General features: G+C 45.9%; 1 protein-coding gene across 1 annotated transcript in view; it reads left to right on the top strand.

The window, feature by feature from the left end:
- The window catches only part of LOC144827822 (multidrug and toxin extrusion protein 1-like), a 227,396-nt gene that overhangs the window by 174,604 nt on the left and 33,083 nt on the right, over nt 1-19,709 (top strand). Inside the window, exon 12 of the mRNA XM_078685988.1 lies at nt 17,159-17,253. Coding sequence (XP_078542114.1) covers nt 17,159-17,253 — 95 coding nt within the window. The remainder of the gene's footprint in view (nt 1-17,158; nt 17,254-19,709) is intronic.

Here is a 19,709-nt window from a genome sequence, read left to right as displayed (position 1 = left end):
GCAACATCCATTACAACGCATTCCATTACAACGCATGCCATTACAACGAAATTTTAAAAACTACATTTACAACGCATTCCATTACAACGCATAATACCTTTACAACGCATACCATTACAGCGCATAACATTACATTGCATGTTTGGTAAGTATTGGATAGTGTAGGGGTAAAAATTACTATTCTAACTCCAGGGGGTGCAACATTAGGGTAAGTGTTGTATAGTGTAAGGGTAAAAATTACTATTCTAACTCCAGGGGGTGCAACAGTAGGGTAAGTGATGGATAGTGTTGGGGTTAAAATTACTAATCTAAATCCAGGGGGTGCAACAGTAGGGTAAGTGTTGGATAGTGTAGAGGTTAAAATTACTTTTCTAACTCCAGGGGGTGCAACGGTAGGGTAAGTGTTGGATAGTGTAGGGGTAAAAATTACTATTCTAACTCCAGGGGGTGCAACAGTAGGGTAAGTGTTGGATGGTAATGTTATGCATTGTAATGGTATGCATTGTAATGACTGCGTTGTAAAGACATGCGTTGTAGTGGTGTGCGTTGTAGTGTAATGCGCTGTAATGGTTGCATTGTAATGGCATGCGTTGTAATGGATGTTGCGTTGTAAAAGTTTAGTTGTAATGGTAGTGCGTTGTAAAAGTTGCTGCGTTGTAAAGGTTGTTTCCCTCTTGTGAATATATAAAGGGTCTCTTTTAACCACATAAGAATAGTAGGCAAAGAGAAACTACAACCCTCGCTTATCCTTACATAGGACACTACAAATAATGAGAACATGGGTATCTCACAACCCTCACTCCGACACTCAAGCAGTAGGCAAACAGTAACATCCTGTGACATCACACAAAGAGGCTGAGCAGCAGGTATTATGGAAACTGGGGAGATAATATGATATATCTAAGATAGAGTAAAGAAAAGAACTACCTTAAACAGGTGAGCATTTAAGAAAGCGCATTATATTTCTGCAATATCAGGGACATTAGGTTCACTCTGATTAAAAGATGGCATGAACTTAACCCATCTGTGAATACCAGCACCATAATTAATAATTACCCATTTATCATTCTATATGTTTTGTATGGCACTTAGTGAGAGCCACAGTTGTGAATACCAGGACATAAATCTGATTATTAACTGCTCTGATGTAGCAACAGTGGGAAACAAAAGGAGGTAGGAAAAGGTACAGAGGATGGCAAAAGTAGGTGCCCAAGGCAAGGTATGCTTTTATATTTTGAACATGGAGAGGAAATGAAATCAAATTTTAATTTGTCACATGCACTACTACCCGAAGGTGTCTAGGTGCTAGTGATCTGCCTTAGGAGGAAGAAAATAGAAGAAGCTAAGGCTGAGGAAATAGCAGGGGTCAAGAAACCTTACTTATTAAGAGATTACATCTGACTCTCAGAGCAAGTGGCAAGGAATTCCATAGCCTGGCTGTGTCAGTTACAAAACTTCCCCCCCCCCCAAGAGGCTGTTTTGGCTTTGGGAATCAACATATTAAATGCTTATTGGGATTGCTTTAGGTCTGAAACCATGCACTTTCTTGAAGGCAATGCATAAGGGATTGAGGGGCATATTATCAAGGGGGTTTATCTCCGCTTTTTTGGCTTTAAAAGCCAAGAAAGCGGAGATAAAATGATCTCCCTATTACCTAGCTGTCGCTAACACCAGTTAGCGACAGCTAGTAGGAGATAGCGACCATCTTGGGCCCCGCTTTGCATGTCAGTGAAATGTATCACTAATGACATGCAAAGTGGGTGTGCCAAGATGTTAGCGACTGGAAACAGTCGCTAACATCGCTATCTCCTATTACCAACTTTTGGAGATATTCGCGCTAAGCGCGAATATCTCTAAAAACTAACACCTGCCCTGAGCAGTTCTTAGCCATGTTATCCAATGGGAGGTGGATAACATGGCTAAGAGCATTAGCCCGGTAATGCATGAATATCCATGACTTTTCAGCGATATTCATGCATTGCGGCCGTTTTTTATCGCATTTGAGATAAACCTTGATAATAGCAAGGTTTATCTGCGATAATTTCTGACGATGCTTAGCGTTAAAAAATTCGTTGCTACGCATCGTTAGCTTAACGTTGGTAATATGCCCCTGAGTTCAATCCGTGTTTTTGCTGGAAGTCAATGCAACAATTGCACAGCCTGAGATACAAACTAATATTTTGGGATTACAAGCAGCAGACGTGCAGCTGCATTTTGGAGAACCTGCAATTCATTTAAAAACTGTTATCTTAATATTAAAAAAGAGCGCACTGCACTCGAGGAAGAAACTTTGGGGGACAGGGATCCAAAGAAGACCCTGACCTTGTTTGAGAGAGAATGGGCTGAACTGCAGATTCTGAAAGGAGGTTACAACCTTTATGAATGGGGTTATTGTCCAATGTGGCATCTGCAGAGGTCGTCGCCACCAAAAAGGGAAAGGTTGTCTCCTCCTCAGATGTGCCTTCAGCAGGATGATTGGAAGCAAATGTAATATAAACCGCTTTGACTATTTTTGTAAAAAAAATCCTCTAATGAGTGGCAGAATTCTAGATAGAATGCAGTGTTTTTAGGTTCCGGTATCTTACTCGACTTGCTTACTGTTGCAAAGAGTTCTTTTGGGAAGTTAAGAGAGCCCTTAATATGGCCATCAATTAACTAGATTTGGCTTTGGAGACCATAGGCCTCATTTATGAGGCTTGCGTCACTTTTACGCTGCCGGTGCGTCACTTTTTGTGACGCGTCAGTGCTGTAAAAAATGCACCTTGTTGCACCATATTTACAAAGTGATGCATCTAGGTAGATGCGTCACTTTGTAAACCCCTGCGCCACATTATACCTGCACCACGTATAATGTATGCAAGGGGGGCGTATTGACGCAAGGAAGGGTTGTAGAAGTGACGCAGTGAAATCTATGAGATTTCACTGCACCATTTCTTGGCCGCTAATGCATCAAAATCCTACGCCTGCCTCATGGCAGGCGTAAGACTGACGCAGGCCCTTTCACATGGGGCTTGCCCATGTGAAAGTACACATTGCTGGAGTTGCGTCACTTTTTTGACACACTCCAGCAATGCATCACTTTTGCGCCTACTATTTCTGACGTATCTGTGACTCCTTGCGACATGATGTGTCATACTGTAAATATGACGCATCGTTAGTGTCGCAGGGAGAGCGTAGTGAAAAGTGACGCATCGCTGTTTTCACGCAGCGATGCGTCAGTTTTCATAAATGAGGCCCCATACCTTTATAGGAGATTTAATCACCGGGTTCGTAATAAATTCGCCGTTTTCTATCAAGCCTACAACAGGTTTGTTTTTGGCTTCTAAGATTGTCATCAAACCAGGGCTTGGACCAGGAGGTCATTTTATTATTTTGAGTGGATCAAGCAGGATAAGATGGCAATCCATTAATGATAATTTAGTAGCCTTATCCAGGTCTGCAGAAATCCAGGTTTGGAATGTGTTGGATGTGCATTACAGAGTAATTTTCTGCCAGGGTCGTCCTAACGTTTTAGGTGGTTGAGAATGGACAGTCCAACCTTCAACTTTCCCAGTGAGATGAAACTTGACCGCATAATGGTCATACCAGGCAACGGGGCAACGGGGAGAGTGGATGAGAGTCCGCGGTGGGGGTTGTTGAAAAAAATGCCATCTAGTGAATGGCCTGCAATATGCGTGGGTCCTTTTACCAGCTGAACAAGACCCGCAACTGCCAGAAAGTGAGTAAAAAAACTGGTATTTCTGTCTAAAGGATTTTCCAGAAGGATATTAAAATCCCCTAAGATGGTAAAGTCAGAAAAATTACTTTAATTAACTTTAATGTCCATCAGCTGACTGCTGTTGTTCAGAAAGACTACTCTGGGAGCCGGGGGCCTTTAAATTATAGCCTCAGGAAAGGAATGTTGATCAGTCAAAAATGTTTTGTAGGCCGGAGCTTCACATCCTGAAATATCCAGCAATGGCACAAAGGATGCTTTGAAATAATCCCTATAAATAATCACTATCCCACCACCCCTTGTCCACAAACGACCTTACCTGGAAATAGCAATCCCAGGGGAAGAGGGCATGATGAGATCTGGGGCCAAGGCAGCTTCCTCCCAGCTCTAATAAGTCAGCAAAAGCAAATGCATTTTTAATGTGCGGACTGGCATGTATGAGGGTGGCTTTCAAAATGCCGGGTACCGTAGTTGAGTTGGTAGTAAAGGACATGGGGGATTTTAGACACTGTAGCTTAGTGTTAGTCAGAGTTAGCTGAAACACACTATGGGCAAGTTATGGGGTTTGGAGGATTAAATGGTCCTAGGCACTGCTTACTATTACACTCAAAGGAGAGCAGCTCATCTTGTGAGTAGCAAAGGGGAGCTACCTGTTGTAGGTAAAACCCGCAGGGGGGCTGGCACAGAGAACAGTAGAGCATGGACGGACGCAGACTGGTGCACCATTAGTGTTCCAGCAACACACCCGCTGCACACGTCGACTTTGCGGACGTGCTATCAGTGCATTTTGATAACCCACCATTCTTAGGTGAATAAATGAGGGGGAGTGGTCAAGTTTGGAGGCTGTACGCATGTGGCCGGAAAACAGTTGGGTGAAAGGAGACACAACCTGTGGTCCAGCAACCCCCCCTCTCCTTTTTACCGTAACTATACGTCCCTGTCAGGGTAAGTTAATGGAAAATTAAAACAAATCATATAAAACGTGAGAAAAGAAAAAATATACCACCAATAAAAAGGGCATTAATACAACAAAAATATAGAGCCCAGCGCTAGAAGAGCCGGGCACCTCCTGAAAAGGGCACTAAGATGCCTACAAGGAAATAAATATGGGTGGTTCAAAATGTGAGATTGGAGAGTAGGCAAACAATATCTCCTTGTTGGAGGTGCGTAGATGCGGCATCAGTGTATTTAAATAGCTCTCCAGTCCCGTGTGTCGAACTGAGATGCCGTAGGCAAAGTCCGTCACTTTTGGCATCTGGCAGGAAAACAGTTGGGAAAAGAAGACACAACCCGAGGTCCAGCAACCCTCTTTACCTTAACCAGGCTTTCTTGTCAAGATATGTTACTATTAAATTATAACAAATTAAATAAAACATGAGACAGAAAAACATACAACCAATAAAAAGGGTATTAATACCCACTAAGAGATGGCGCCCAGTGCTAAGGGAGCCGGGCACCTCCTAAAAAGGACACCAAGGTGCCTACAAGGAAATGAATATGGGTGATTCACAATGTTAGATTGGAGAGTAGGGAAACAATATCTCCTACAGGCAGGTCGCTCCCCACGCCGCACAGCACCACCTGTGTGCCGTGTTCTGAGACCCAGCTGCCGCTGCGATCGGAGTTTGAGGCCCACCTCCACCCGCAGGCCACCGCCTGTGCATCATCCCTGGTGGCCAATGGTAGGCCGTAGATCTTGCTTTTCCCAATTGCAATTGCACGGTAACTGTTTTATTGTTGTATTTGTTTTTACTCTGTTTATCATTTTCCTTTTCCCTCATGTACTTCACTGTGCCCTGTGACCTTTTTTCCACCTGTATCCTTCATCGCTCGCCGCTCCCCCTCCCGTTTTTCCTGCCGCTGTGTCCCCTGCAGCCCCAACCCCGCTCGCCCATTCGTCCGCTGCCACCTCCCAGCTGCTCCACCCTTCCGCCTCCCCTTCTTATGTTGGCCACGCCCAGCGGGCGCGCCGAAGGTGCGCCTAAGGCAAGTCCGTCAGCACCCGTCCACGCCAGGACCGTCCCCAGTGCCAGACCCCCTTAGCCCCCACAAACGCCACAACGCCCGACACCGCTACAATGCCAGCACCATCCACGCACTCAACATCGGAAGATCACACACCTGCTTATTGGCCATCCCGAAGTACACCCAAGGACCCTTCTCCTGCCGGAACTGCAGCTTCACCAGCATCCGATCCGCCAAGCCACCCTCCGTGAAGGATTGCAAGCACCCCTGATGCATCCTTCTCAACACCCGCTCCGCCCGCAAACATGCATTTGAATTCTCGGACCTACTCGACTCAACCTCCCCAGATGTCGCCTTCCTGATGGAGACCTGGATGAACCCCTCCTCGGCACTCGACATCGCCATAGCCATCCCAGACAGCTACAAGATCACCGCACCAACGAAACAGGAGGAGGAATCGCCATCGTCCACAGGAACACCCTCAGAGTCTTGACCAACACCAACGACACCCTCAGCACCACCGAACACCTGCACTTCCAGATCCACACTGATCTCAACACCACCCTCAGAGGGACCCTTGTCTACAAACCCCTCCGATCCCGGCCTCAGTTCAGCGACTCCATTGCCGTCGATGTCAGTACACACGCCCTCACCTCCACAGACTACATCCTCCTCGGGGACCCGAACTTCCACCTCGAGAACAAAAACAACACCAACTCCACCACCTTGTTCAACAACCTCGCCAACCTCGGACTCAGACAGCTCGTCACAACACCCACCCACTCTGCCGGCCACAAGCTTGACCCCATCTTCTCAGCAAGCTCCCACGTCTCCTTCAGCCACACCACCAAACTCCATTGGACCGACCATCGCTGCATCCAGTTCACCTTCCAAAATCACACTAAGCACCACCGCATCCAGCAGATCCCTCACCTCTGCTGGAGCAGAGTCACCAAAGTCCAGCTAAACCACCACTCTTACCGGAGCCCACCTGCCAAACCCACCGACCCAGACACCTCCGCCCGCATTCTCAGACAGTGGATCGATGACTGCGCCAACACCCTTGTCTGATCAAGAAACCCTCCAACAGACACACCAGCAATAAAGCCAGCTGGTTCACCGAGGACCTCCAGGTCCCCAAGCAATCTTGCAGAAAACTAGAGAAGAAATGGCACCGTGAACCAACACCATAAACTACGCAGCCCACAAGAATGCCACCCACAGACACCATCACCTCGTCAGATCCGCCTAAAGGGCCTCCTTCAAAAACCGCCTAGACGACAATGCACACAATGCCACCTTCTTCCACAGCAAGATCGCAGACGTCCACAACAGCTTCAACGTCACGACAGCCACGGAGGCCTCCGCCCCCACCGCCACCATCCGCACCGATCTCCTGCTCTCCTGGACCAACATAAGTGGCAACAACACCACCAAAATCATGAACACCATCCACTCCGGATCTCGGTCAGACCCATGCCCACACAAGATCTTCAACATAGGCAGCACCAACATTGCACCCCATCTCTGGAAAGCCATCAACATCTCCTTCGAGACAGTGACTTTCTCAGAGAGCTGGAAGCATGCCGAGATCAACACCTTTCTCAAAAAACCCGAGGCTGACCCTAAGGCCCTAAAGAACTTCTGACCCATCTCCCTGCTCCCGTTCCCGGTGAAGGTCATTGAAAAGACGGTCAACAGACAACTGACCCACTACCTCGAGGAGAACAACATCCTGGACTTGTCCCAGTCCGGGTTCCGTAGGAACCACAGCACCGAAACTGTCCTCATCATCGCGACCGATGACATCAGGGCACTGCTTGACAATGGCAAACCGCGGCCCTCATCCTCCTGGACCCTGTCTGCCACCGCATCCTACGCACACGCCTCCATGGCGCTGATATCCGTGACAAGGCTCTTGACTGGTCCACCTCCTTCCTTTCCAGCAGAACGCAGAACATCCACCTCCCCTTTCTGCTCTGAAGCCACCGAGATCATCTGCGTGTAACCCAGGGCTCATCCCTCAGCCCGACATTGTTCAACATCTACATGGCCCCGCTCGCCCACGTCGCCTGACTGCATGACCTCAACATCATCTCCTACGCTGACGACATCCAGCTCATCCTATCCCTCACCAAGGACCCCCAGCGCCAAAACAAACCTCTACAAAGGAATGAAAGCCATCGCCGAGTGGATGAAGAACAGCTGTCTGAAGCTAAACTCGGAGAAGACGGAAGTCATCATCTTCGGCTCCACCGCCCTTGGCCTGGGATGACTCCTGATGGCCGACCACACTGGGAGCAGCACCAACACCCACCGACCATGTACGCAACCTGGGGTTCATCCTCGACTCTACTCTCTCCATGACAAAAAAGGTCAACGCCGTCTCATCCTCCTGCTTCAAGACCCTCAGCATGCTCTGCAAGATCTACAGGTATAACCCACCTAAACATGAAGAATGGTCACCCAGACACTCGTCAGCAGCAGGCTGGACTACAGAAATGCCCTCTATGCAGGAGCCTCAGCCAAATTCCTGAAATGGCTACAACACATTCAGAATGGCTCTGCACGCCGGATCCTTGACATCCCCTGCCGCAGCCAAATCACACCACAAGATCCTCACCCACACACACAAGGCACTCCACAACACCGGACCAGTATACCTCAACAGACGAATCACCTTCTACACCCCCAAACACCAGCTCTGCTCCGCCGACCTCGCCCTCGCCACCGTCCCCCGCATCCGAAGAGTGACCTCTGGTGGCAGATCGTTCTCCCACCTTGCCGCCAAGACCTGGAACACCCTCCCCATCCTCCAACGGCAGACCCAGGACCTTCTACCCTTCAGAAGACTATTCAAGACATGGCTATTCGAGCAGTAGCAGCATCCCCCACCCCCAGCACCTTCAGACCCCTACGGGTGAGTAGTGCGCTTGACAAATGTTCTGATTCATTGATTAGTCGGAGCTTGAAATTTTACATTTGGCTTCTCTTATTTCTTTACTGCCCCTGTATAGAAGTTCAAAGCAGGTGCAGATAATTTTAGGGTTTATACATAACTTTAAATCATAGATAGGTAGCTGTGTGTTAGAGGGATGTTTTTTTCTATATGGGTCTGAATGACACCATAGAGAACTCGAGCTTGGCTCTTGTTATCTATTTGGTGTCACTGAGAACCCCTCGGGGAAAAACATTGTCTGTATTCATTGTTACCCATTAGTAATTTTAGGTGTTAGTACTCATTCATCTGGCAATGTTAACAACTATTACAAATGCCTAAAGTTCTGTTTTGTGGGCGGGGGTGGGGTCAGATTGGTTTAATATGTCTACATTCGGTCATAAAAAACTCACAGAGTCAATCATTGCTTTGACATAGAAGAGGGAAGGTGCCATTCAAGGTGTCAAGCATTTGATAGTAGAATGCTTTGCACACACACACTGAAACCATAGACATTTCACACATAAGCAACCTATAAACTTGGCAGCCATTTAGGTTGGTTAGGCCCAGCCCAAACTATCTTTAGTACAATGGTTTCACAGCAGAAGCACATCTAAATGTATCAGCTCTCACAACTTAGCAATTAAAGCCATTTAAAGAGAAAATTGACTGTAATACATCATCATCTGATCCCAATGGCCAACTTGAAGTTTTAGCATAAGAACTACTGAACCACTCCTGGTGAGGCAGAACCAAGACTTAGGGGCAGATGTATCAAGATTCAATTTTGCGATTCCTAAATAGCGATTTTTAAGAAATCGCTATTTAGAACTCGCAAAATGGAATGTATGAATATAATCGCTATTTTTTTGCGATTCCTTACACTTCCTTATTTGCGATATCGCATTTTGCGAATGAGCAAATAAGGAATAATTTCCCATGCATTCCTATGGGCTAAGAGGCCCATAGGAATGATTTTGAACTAATTCTCAAATTGCGAATTCGCATTTTGCTAATCGCAATTTGAGAATTATTTCAAGGGTGCAGGGGTGTCTTAAAGACACCCTGCTACACCCCTGAAATGTACATATGTGTGCATATGGCGCACATACATGCCCCATTGGCATGTGTGCGCGTCACATGCCACCTTAAAAAATGCATAATTGTGCATTTGTTGAGGACTTCGCAAATTACCATCAACTACAAGTTGGTGGTAATTTGCGATTCCTTAACCAAAATTTGCTAAGGAAAAATGCTTCATACATAGCATTTAAGGAATCGCAAAAAAAAATTTGTGATTCCTTAAATGCTATGGCAAATTAGGGAATCACAAATCTTTGTGATTTCTTAAATTGCTAATTTTTGATACATTCAAAATAATGCAAAATGACTATTTGCGAGTCGCAAAGGCCGAAATTCTGCGATTTTTGGCCTTTGCGAGTCGCAAAACGGTTGATACATCTGCCCCTATGTTTAGGACGTTTTTCTTTCCTGCACAAACTGTATGAAGGATACAGGAGAGAAGGAGATACAAAGGGAGCCATCACACCAACATTCCAGTGGGGATGAGCCACCAGCAGCATCCACCATCCTCTTTTTAGAAGTATTGCAGTCAATGGATTCTCTTCCACAAGCTACAGGAATACATTCTGTCACATCCAGAAATATTGATCTCATTATTTATGGAAAACCCTTTGCAAAGCCAAGTGGCCTTGGGAAGCTGGTGCAATGGTAGCATTTGTTGTTTTTTTTTGTCACAAGCCTGTGCCATATAAACAGAAAGAAAAACATGCCCATGGGTGAAAACAATACACTTGCAAAATAATTAAATGTAACCATTACATATAATTTATTTGAGTGATTCATAGCTGACAGGTGTACTCAGAACAGGTATAGACAACCTTTTAATTTTTAATGAGTTAAAGGAAAATACGATTTTCATTACTCCGAAGAAAAGGTGCTACCGACTTCGAATAACTGTAAATTGAAGATATAGTGTAAACATGGAAGGATTGTTTAAAAAAAAGGTAAATGATGATAAGAAAAAACACTGTAATGGCTTATCACCCCTGCACTAAGGTGCATTGTTTTAGGTGAATGTGTTCATATGCTCAGGTCAAATAGCAGCACTCTCAGTCTAGACAGCCTCCGGTCTCGTTGTCCATGCTGAATGTTGTGATGGGTGGAAGCAAAATTTTACTAAACGTTGACCAGACAAATGGACGAAGATAGCTGACCCAAAGCCTCTCTATGTATCTACATATGTATGTACCTTTTATTCAGAATTCTCTTTGATTAGATGGCACTGGTAAAACAACTGAAGATGCCTCTAGTCCAGATCTGAAAAGCTCATTTAGGCAGAGGAGTATTTTGTAGCATGATGGTGGACAAATATGTATTAAATAGGATCATTGGGGCATGCATATTATGATATGCATTGTGAACTGATAAGCAGCCCTTTCATTGCACTTTTTTACAGAAGGCAGTAAGTATGATGTGGCTGATCAAGGGCTCACACGTCTTGTAAAACTAACACAATAGTTTACATTCCAGTAGTGATATACATTCCACAATGCTAATGCTAGCAATTAGGCTTTCACTCATCCTCTAAATCTGTGACTACCATGCCTTATAACTCATTGCATTCCCCTGGATACTACTCACTAAAGATTTGTTTTGTTCTCAGTTGTTCCAAGTTTCTTTTCCTTACACACTTTTACCTTGACCATCTCTGTTCCCCATTGTGGATTTCTCGCTGTTTGTATTGTATTCATGTTGCATTGATGTCCTTTGGTGTGCCTCTAAATATGTTAACATCACATGAATAAGTATTCTCTTTGGTTACCTTTCACCTTCTTGCATATCTATCCTCTTTGCTCCTCTTCCTCTTTTCTCCTCTTCCAACTGCTCTCCCATTCTTGCACCCCTCTATACTCAATAGAGTTACATTAATTAAGTCAAAATATTTTCTGCTTCATGCTATGGTGTGTTTTATTAAGGTCTTCAAAATATTTATATCACCTAAGGTTTAAAATGTCAATGAAAAGTATCCAAGGTTGGGAGTACAATCAATGTATTTGATTAAAGTGGAATACTAAGAGGAAAACATGCACTTATCTGCTCACGCCTTTGCTAGAAGATTTTATGACATGGGCTAGAAGCTCTAGTGGGAAACTCTGTAGAAAGGAAGGGAGAGGGCTGCAGGGATTTGCTCACCATTGACGGGTCCCAATAATGGGTAATATCTAGAGAGTAAGTATGTCTGATGATAGGTCTGGTATTCTTTTAAGAAACCATGGGGCATATTATCAAGGGCCTTATCGCCGCTTTAGAGGGACTTTTTCCCGCTAAAGCGACATAAATTTCATCGCCCTATTAGCAAGCTGACGCTAACAGCAGTAATCGACAGTTTGTAGGCGATAGCGAGCGGTTTGGGGCCCGCTTTGCATGTCAGTGATATTTATCGCTAATGACATGCAAAGTGGGCGTACCCAACCTGTTAGCGACTGAAAGCAGTCGCTAACATCGCTATCGCCTATTATCAATGCAGGCACAGTGATTAAAAAATGTGCGCTAAGCGCGAATATCACCCAAAACTAATGCCTGCTCAGACCACTTCTTAACCTGTATATCCAACCGGAGTTGGATATTCAGGTTAAGACCCAATTGGAGTTAATGCCTGAATATTGCTGGATTTCCAGCGATATTCACGCATTGAGCCGCTATCGCCAGATATTTTATCACATTTGAGATAAACGTTGCTAATAGCAGGTTATCTCTGTGATAAAATTCGGCGATGCACGTCGAGAAAGAAATATCGCTAAGCTCATTTAGCGATAAATATCGCTAGTTTTTGGTAATATGCCCTCATTTGTACACATTTGGAGTGGTGTTTCAGCAAACCAAAATAATGAAAACACAATTAGTGGAAAACAAATAAATGAAAAAACTAAGACTGGATGAAAAAATAAATTCTACTGCTATCCCACGAACAATTACAAATAACTTTAATATTAATTCACCAAAAAAGTTAACAAAAGGCAAATGTGGATATAGCAGATGACCAGATCAAATCTTTTTAACATCTTTATAACCCCTTTGGCGGCACTGGTGGAGTCCTTCGGGGCCCAGATCGTTTCCTACGCTGATGATACCCAGCTGCTTTTCACGTGTAGGAAAGATCAGGTTTTTGACGGAGAGAGTATTCGGGGCTGTCTTGGGATGGTCTTCAATTGGTTTCAGCAGAACAGCCTTAAATGTAATTCTAACAAATCGGAGGTGCTGTTCTTTGGTTGTTCCTTAGATCCTGATTGGCTGGCTTGGTGGCCAGTGGGTATGTTCCCCCCTGCACAGGCATCCCAGGTGGCAAAAAATCTGGGGGTCAAGATTGACAATAATCTGACGCTGAGATCCCAGATCCTTGGTTTGACGGGTACTTGCTTCGGCATTCTTAAGATGCTTCGGAAGTTTTTGCCTCTGCTCACAGAAGAGCATAGAAAGATCACCGTGCAAGCCTTAATTGGCTCCAGATTGGACTATGCCAACGTCCTCTATTTGGGTCTTCCGGACTATCTTGTACAGCAGCTGCAGGTTGTGCAGAACTCTGCGGCTCGCGCTATCTTTGGCCTCCATAGGCGAGCTAGAGTGTCCGGTTTGGTGCAGTCGCTTCATTGGCTGCCCATCCGGAAGCGGATTATGTTCAAAGCGTTGACCCTGGCTCACAAAGCGCTCTTTGGCTCTGGAGCAAAGTACTTGCAGCGCAGGCTTGTCTTCTACCGCCCGGCTCGATCTCTGCGGTCTGAATCCTTGTTTTTGGCCGTGGTTCCCCGAGTGATGAAGGCTCGTATCGGGGGGCGCTCCTTCAGTCTGAGGGCCCCACAGCTCTGGAATACCTTGCCTCTGGCCTTGCGCGGTACATCGAATCTTCTTTTGTTCAGGAAGGGCCTTAAGACCTGGCTTTTTAACCTCTAGTGTGTCTTTTGTCTCCTGTTTAGCTGTGTTTTTTTTTATGGTGTTATGTTCTTTCTCTCTGAGCTGCCAAATAAAGCGCCGGGACACTCTTATTGAGTAGCCGTGCGCTATAGAAATTACATTTAACATAACATAACATAACAAATCCCTGCTTGGGAATATAGGGCATGATTTACAGATTGGTGGAAAGCCAGCTGTCTATCGAGGGGGCTGAGTTCATTATTATTTTAACCACCCTGTCCGGATTTCTAACCACCATATTTACTGTGCTGTATGCATGCAGACGGTCAGCCACCACAATAGTGGGTCAGCCAACACAGCAGGACCTCAAAATGAATTGCAGAGGGCTACCCATGTTTTATGCGCCTGCTTAGATAAAAGAAAAATAACAACTCTCAAAGTGGGAGTTTGGCTTTGAAAAACCATAATAGTAATATTTTCTCACAGGATGTGGAGGTTATTTATTTTTCTATATGGGGCCATTAGCCTTTGCCTGACAGTCCTGCACAGAAAACATTACAGCTCTAAATAGGTTGGATGGTAAGCATTATTTACATCAACAGTCCCAACTGGGTCAGGCTCTCAATTTAGTCTTTACACTGGCAGACCCAGTGGCGGCACCACCGTCAAAAACTGCCCCAAGCAGTGTCCCCATCTCCTGATGGCACTGCTAAGTGGCCTGCGGGGCTCATGTAGTGCCCCCCAACACACCCACGCACCATGTGCCAAAGCGAACACACAGGGGCAGATTTACGATAACTGGTGCTTCCCTGCATATCAGCAGGGATGTACCAGTTATTGTGTGTCACGGCTCCGCCACCATGAAGGCGCCGCATTTACAATGCGGCAACCATGGGGCAAAAATGGACAGATGCGTGACGCATGTGTTGCCGTAAAGGCGGCGCATTGCTCCAGCAAGGCTCGGGGGTTCTCCATCCTTAAAATGCTGTGTCAATCCTTCCGCCTGCTTCAAGCAGGGTTTTGACACAGCATGGCCTTAAAAGTGGCTGAGTGAAATCTTGTAGATTTCACTCAGCCACATTTAGGAGGCATTCCTGCAACAATATGACGCATCTCCCAGATGCGTCACGTTGTAAGTACCCCGCACCATTACGCTGGATTTGCGCCGCTGGTGCGTCACAAAAGTGACGCAACGGAGGCGTAAAAGAGGCACAAGGGGCTTGTAAATCTGCCCCACAGTGCCTGGCACACGATGCATGGTTGTGCACAAACTGCCTTTTTCCACTGTGGCTTGTCCACATCACAAGCCACAGTAGAAAAAGTCAGTTTCCAACGCCCTACACAGCGTTCTAATCCTTATATGGTGGGTGGGACCACCAACACTTTGTCGACTGGTCTCATTCCTGCTGCAATGGTGGCCACTTGTCCCACGGACGGCCATCTTAATTTGGACCAAAGTTAGGGAATATGCTATGCATATTATGTTATGTTGAGTTATGGGATTTATGAAGCACATGGCTTCCCCCAAAAACTTGGTTTCCCAGCGCTTGATCTCGATGATGGATAAGTTGTAGCCAACAGCCTAGCAGGAAGGAAAGGCATTAGATGGTGAAGAGTCATCTCTTCAGAGGTTTCCTGAAGTGCAGATGGTTCTCAATGTTTCTGATAGGAGGAGGTAATGAATTCCTCTGAACAGGGCCTTGGCATGAAAGGAGTGGCCTCCAGTGCTGGCTCTTTTAAAGCTCAGGACAGTGCCTAGATTAAAATCGGATGAGCAAAGAAGGTGGGCAGGTTGGTACAGCAGTAAATGATTAAACAAAATGCGGGGCCCCAGGAAGTCCAGAATCTTATGCGCAATGCACAAGGTTTTAAAGTGGATGTGATATTCCACTGGGAGCCGATGCAGTTTGTGGAGAGCAGCAGAGACAGGTCAACACTTTAGGAGAGAAAAGAGGAGCCTGGCTGCTGCAGTTTGGGCAGTAGTTAATTTGAAAATAAATAAGTGCTGAGGCTCTCTTCAGGAGGCAGTTTGCAGCTTGCACCAGCTCATTTCTCCTGTTAGAGCTGCCTCCAACATGACTAACCATGAAAGTTGGGAGAGAATGTGACGTAATGGCCAGAGCTGCTGACTTCAGAGCTGGGGAACGAGGTATGAGTCTCGGCATCAACTCAACATCCTGTGATTCTGGACAAACCACTTAATCTCTACGTAGCACCAGTGCTGATGATTAAGTGCCGGAAACCACTGGCTCAAATTAAGCACTGATTTTGGACAGGCTGGAGTCTTCTGACAACCTACTCATTGGTGCCCAGGTACAAAATGTTACAATAGTCTAGCTGTGACAGAATTACTAACTGAATGATGGTTTGTTAGGTGCTAGAGTCAAAGAGGCCAAGAATGGATTTGAGGCTCCTCAAGAACCCAAAACAGGTGCTTGCTACCGATTTACCTTGAGCCTCAAAGGCCGGGGTGCTTTTATGGAGAACTTGGAAATAGGAACTGGCCTGAGAGAAAGTGGCTACCACTGGTCACCCCAAGAGAGGGTGTATTTTCCCAGTATGAGGACTTCAGGTTTTTTTCGCATTCAGGTGGAGGCAATTGGCATTCATTCATTCTGTGACCGCCACCAGTCCTGCTTGGAAATCAGAGCTGTCAAGCATAGGATTATCTGCAAAGGAGAGCACCATCTGAGTGTTGTCAGCATAAGATATTAGTGAACTCCCTGTGAATTAGATGACCTGTGCCAACGGTTGGACATGGATAGTGAAGATGTTGGGTCCTGGGAAACACTGTGGGATAAATTGTGCAATTGAGAGCTGCGAGTTGGTGAAATTACCTGGAAGGAGCGTTTAGAGATTAAAATGAAAAAAGCGCAGCATTGGGGAGGTTAAATAATCTGCTTTATGCAATGGGTGAAGGAGAAAAATGGGTAGGGGCAGGGGAGGAGATTGACATTAGAATGTCAGAAGGAAGAAAACAGTAGATTGATGGACTAGGGCTTGTGGCTCATCCGATAGAAATGATTGTAGAAGGCAGAAAGTTTTTGGTTAAACCATTTAGCTATACTGGTTTATCAGAATTAGAATAATCTGAAATTGTTTTTCTACGAAATACCAGATAGTTGTCAAGTAGGTTGTCCTAAAATATTTTTATTTATTAGAATGTTATACAAAATGAAAATGTAAGCCACTGGAAGCACTATACCTAAGTTCTAATAAGGAGAATATGTCAAATATTTCAATTATTAGTTATTTTATGTTGGATTTGTGGGATGTCATCATGGTAATATGGTGCATTAATGTTTATTTTCCAAAGGAAGAATTAATAATCCTGGTGACATTGCCCATCTACAATAAGGAAATACACTGTATGCCATTTTATTGATGTTCTCATCTTTCTTAAACAAATCCGTTGTGGACACTGACGCTCTATATAAATAAAATAGGTGAATACAGAACCTTTTCACAATGAGATGGCAAAGTGCAGTTCAGACTCCTGTGTGCAGGAGACTCCAGCTGTTCAGAGGGCAAGATGCCTTTAGGGCACCCTACTTACCGACATAGGACATCATTTCAATTTCTAATGGTGTTGATTCCTTTTTACTTAGGTCTATGGTCCGGCATGACAGTCAGTGCTTTCATTCCAGCCTTCTTACTCACGGTGTATATTTTAGGAGCCAACTGGAGGAATATAACAGAGGAGGTAACTCATAACTGTCCATTTATTGATTAGCATGTTTCTTTATAGCTTGTAAATATGAATTTACACCTTTAAACCAGGTGGCTTAAAATGTGTGTATATTTATCAGACTAAGACTGGGATATTATTTGTGGCATGATGTAAATGTGAATGGTAGTGTTGAAAAAATGAGATCTAATGATTATGCGGATGGCTTTGGGACATTTATGACTGACTTTGAATGCCCCATTACTTATCGAAAATCTTCATTACTCCTGGTCCAGTTATCCTCGTCCCATTCATAACAAAGTGGAGATGATGATCTCCACGACAGAAAAAAAGAGCAGGAGAATGCTGTGATGCCTAAACCCACCCCCTCCCACTGGGAGTACATAAACTGTACCATCGCAGAATTCAGTCTAAAATAACAAGCCACCAACCGGAGAACGGCCGTCCAAGAGGGAGGGAGGGGTGTAAGGAATGGAACCAGGACAACGGGACCAGGAGCAATGACGATTACCAGTAAGTAATAGGGCATTACCTCCTGGTCCCTCCAGTCCTGGTCCCATTCCTTAACAAAGTGGAGAATACCAAAGCAGTCAACCTGGCCTTCCGGACACCCACCAACACCAGGGACACCACACCGAAAGTGGCACCCAACAGAAGCAAAAGGGACCCCAGAAGAAAAAAGAAAAACAGAGGCAGGAGCACACAACCAGCCATGCCCACATCCAAGCCAACAGAGCTGAAACCCCAAAACGAGAAGGGGACGACCAGGAAACCCCCCACACAAGGAGCCCAGTCAAGGAGATGCCACCCAAGGGGCAGACAATCAACACAGTTAAAGATCGCAGGAATCTGTTAGCATCAGCTGAAAGCCATATTGTACTTGGCAGCCATCTTAGTTAGCCATGTGCTTTCTCCCTCTTCCAGAGCCTTGCACATGGTCAGAAAGACCTAGCTGTCAGAATGCATCTGTCCTTATGTTATAACTGTCAGGCTATTCTTGCTGATGTAAGGAGAAATGTCTCCTCTCCCACTTTGTTGAGCAAGCAAGTTTTGTATAGCCATATTAGTCAGTAAGCATGCTTCCATATGCCAGGATCTCCCCTTGATTTTATGCTGACTAATGTAACCTATTCATATATAAGGCCCCTGTTCTTTGTAATCCTTAGAATGCCTCCCACCATGGCTTGAGGGTACTGTGTGATGTAGTCTCTCATCTGAGGTTAATAAATATGTTTTCTTGATATTACAGCTTCTGTGCCATTCTCTTCTTTATTGAATAAAAGAACCAGTTGTATCAGTGAACCCCTTAGGAGGTTTATTTTTCTTCAACACTAGGAACCACCCCACCAGCCACAGAGGAGGAGAACATACGAGAGGACCAGGAACAGAACACAAGAACAGTGACAAGGCCACCACAGAAGAAGACTCAGCACAAGGAGCCATGGCCAAGCCTGGAAGAGGCCCAGAACCAAGCCCCAAGGGAACTCCAGAGGGGCCACAGTAACAGGCACCACCAGGAAGCCGCCCAACAAGGGAAAAACCCGTCGGAACACCAGAAAGCAGATGAGAGCAGATCCACGCAGGGCTGAAGGCCTAGAAACACCACCCGCCGACACCAACACAGCAGGAGCAAACACAGAGCGTGAACCCCCAGACAAGGGAAGAAAGCGACTCACCGCCGAACCAACCCACAACAACTTTGCCAAAAAGCTGAGGGGAAGGAAGAAGAGACCAAAGAAGTCCTGCCAAAGCAAGAGACCAAAGAATGACACGACCAACCCAGGACCAACCCCAACAGACCAGTGGAAGCCACCAGCAGAGCCGCAAAGACCGAAGAGGATGGAACCTGTAAAGAACGTATGAACAAAACCAGAGGAGCAATCAGGAAGAGAGGGGGCAACAACCACAAGCAAGACCCCCCGGACAGCCAACAACACCGGCAACAGAGAGCCCAGAGGCACAGAAACCCCAGAGGCGGCCCAGGCCACAGGGCAGGAATGGCCAGCAGCCAACCCCAGCAGAGACTGCGGAGAACAGCAGAAAGGCCGTCCCACCCAGAGAAGAACCCGGGGCACAGGGACAGGCCAACAGCCCGGGACCGAGGCACACACCACAAAAGCAGGAGACACCGGTACAAAAACCTAGCACCACGCCCAACAAAGGCCAGGGAGGGCTCAGAAGCGTAACCACCCGAGAAGGGCAAGGGAAGGACTGCAGCAGACCCCACACAAGACCAGGGCACCACCAAGAGAGACAACAACAGAGAGCCAAAAATGGAACCGGGAAAGACCAAACCCCAGCACCAGGGAGGAGCAAAACCCCCACCAACTAAGACCTGACCCACCGGCCAGGACGACAAAGGAGAACACCAAGGAACCGCCCAAGGCAAACCACAAGAACAGAGGCAATAACAGGAGAGAAATACAGGGAGGCCCACAGCCCAATCCCGCAGGCGCTCCTACAAACACCCA

This window comes from Lissotriton helveticus, chromosome 4_1, assembly GCF_964261635.1.
Source record: "Lissotriton helveticus chromosome 4_1, aLisHel1.1, whole genome shotgun sequence".
In the NCBI taxonomy this organism is placed as follows: domain Eukaryota; kingdom Metazoa; phylum Chordata; class Amphibia; order Caudata; family Salamandridae; genus Lissotriton; species Lissotriton helveticus.
The sequence above is the reverse complement of the archived record's forward strand: the minus strand, read 5'-3'. Positions and strand labels throughout refer to the sequence as shown.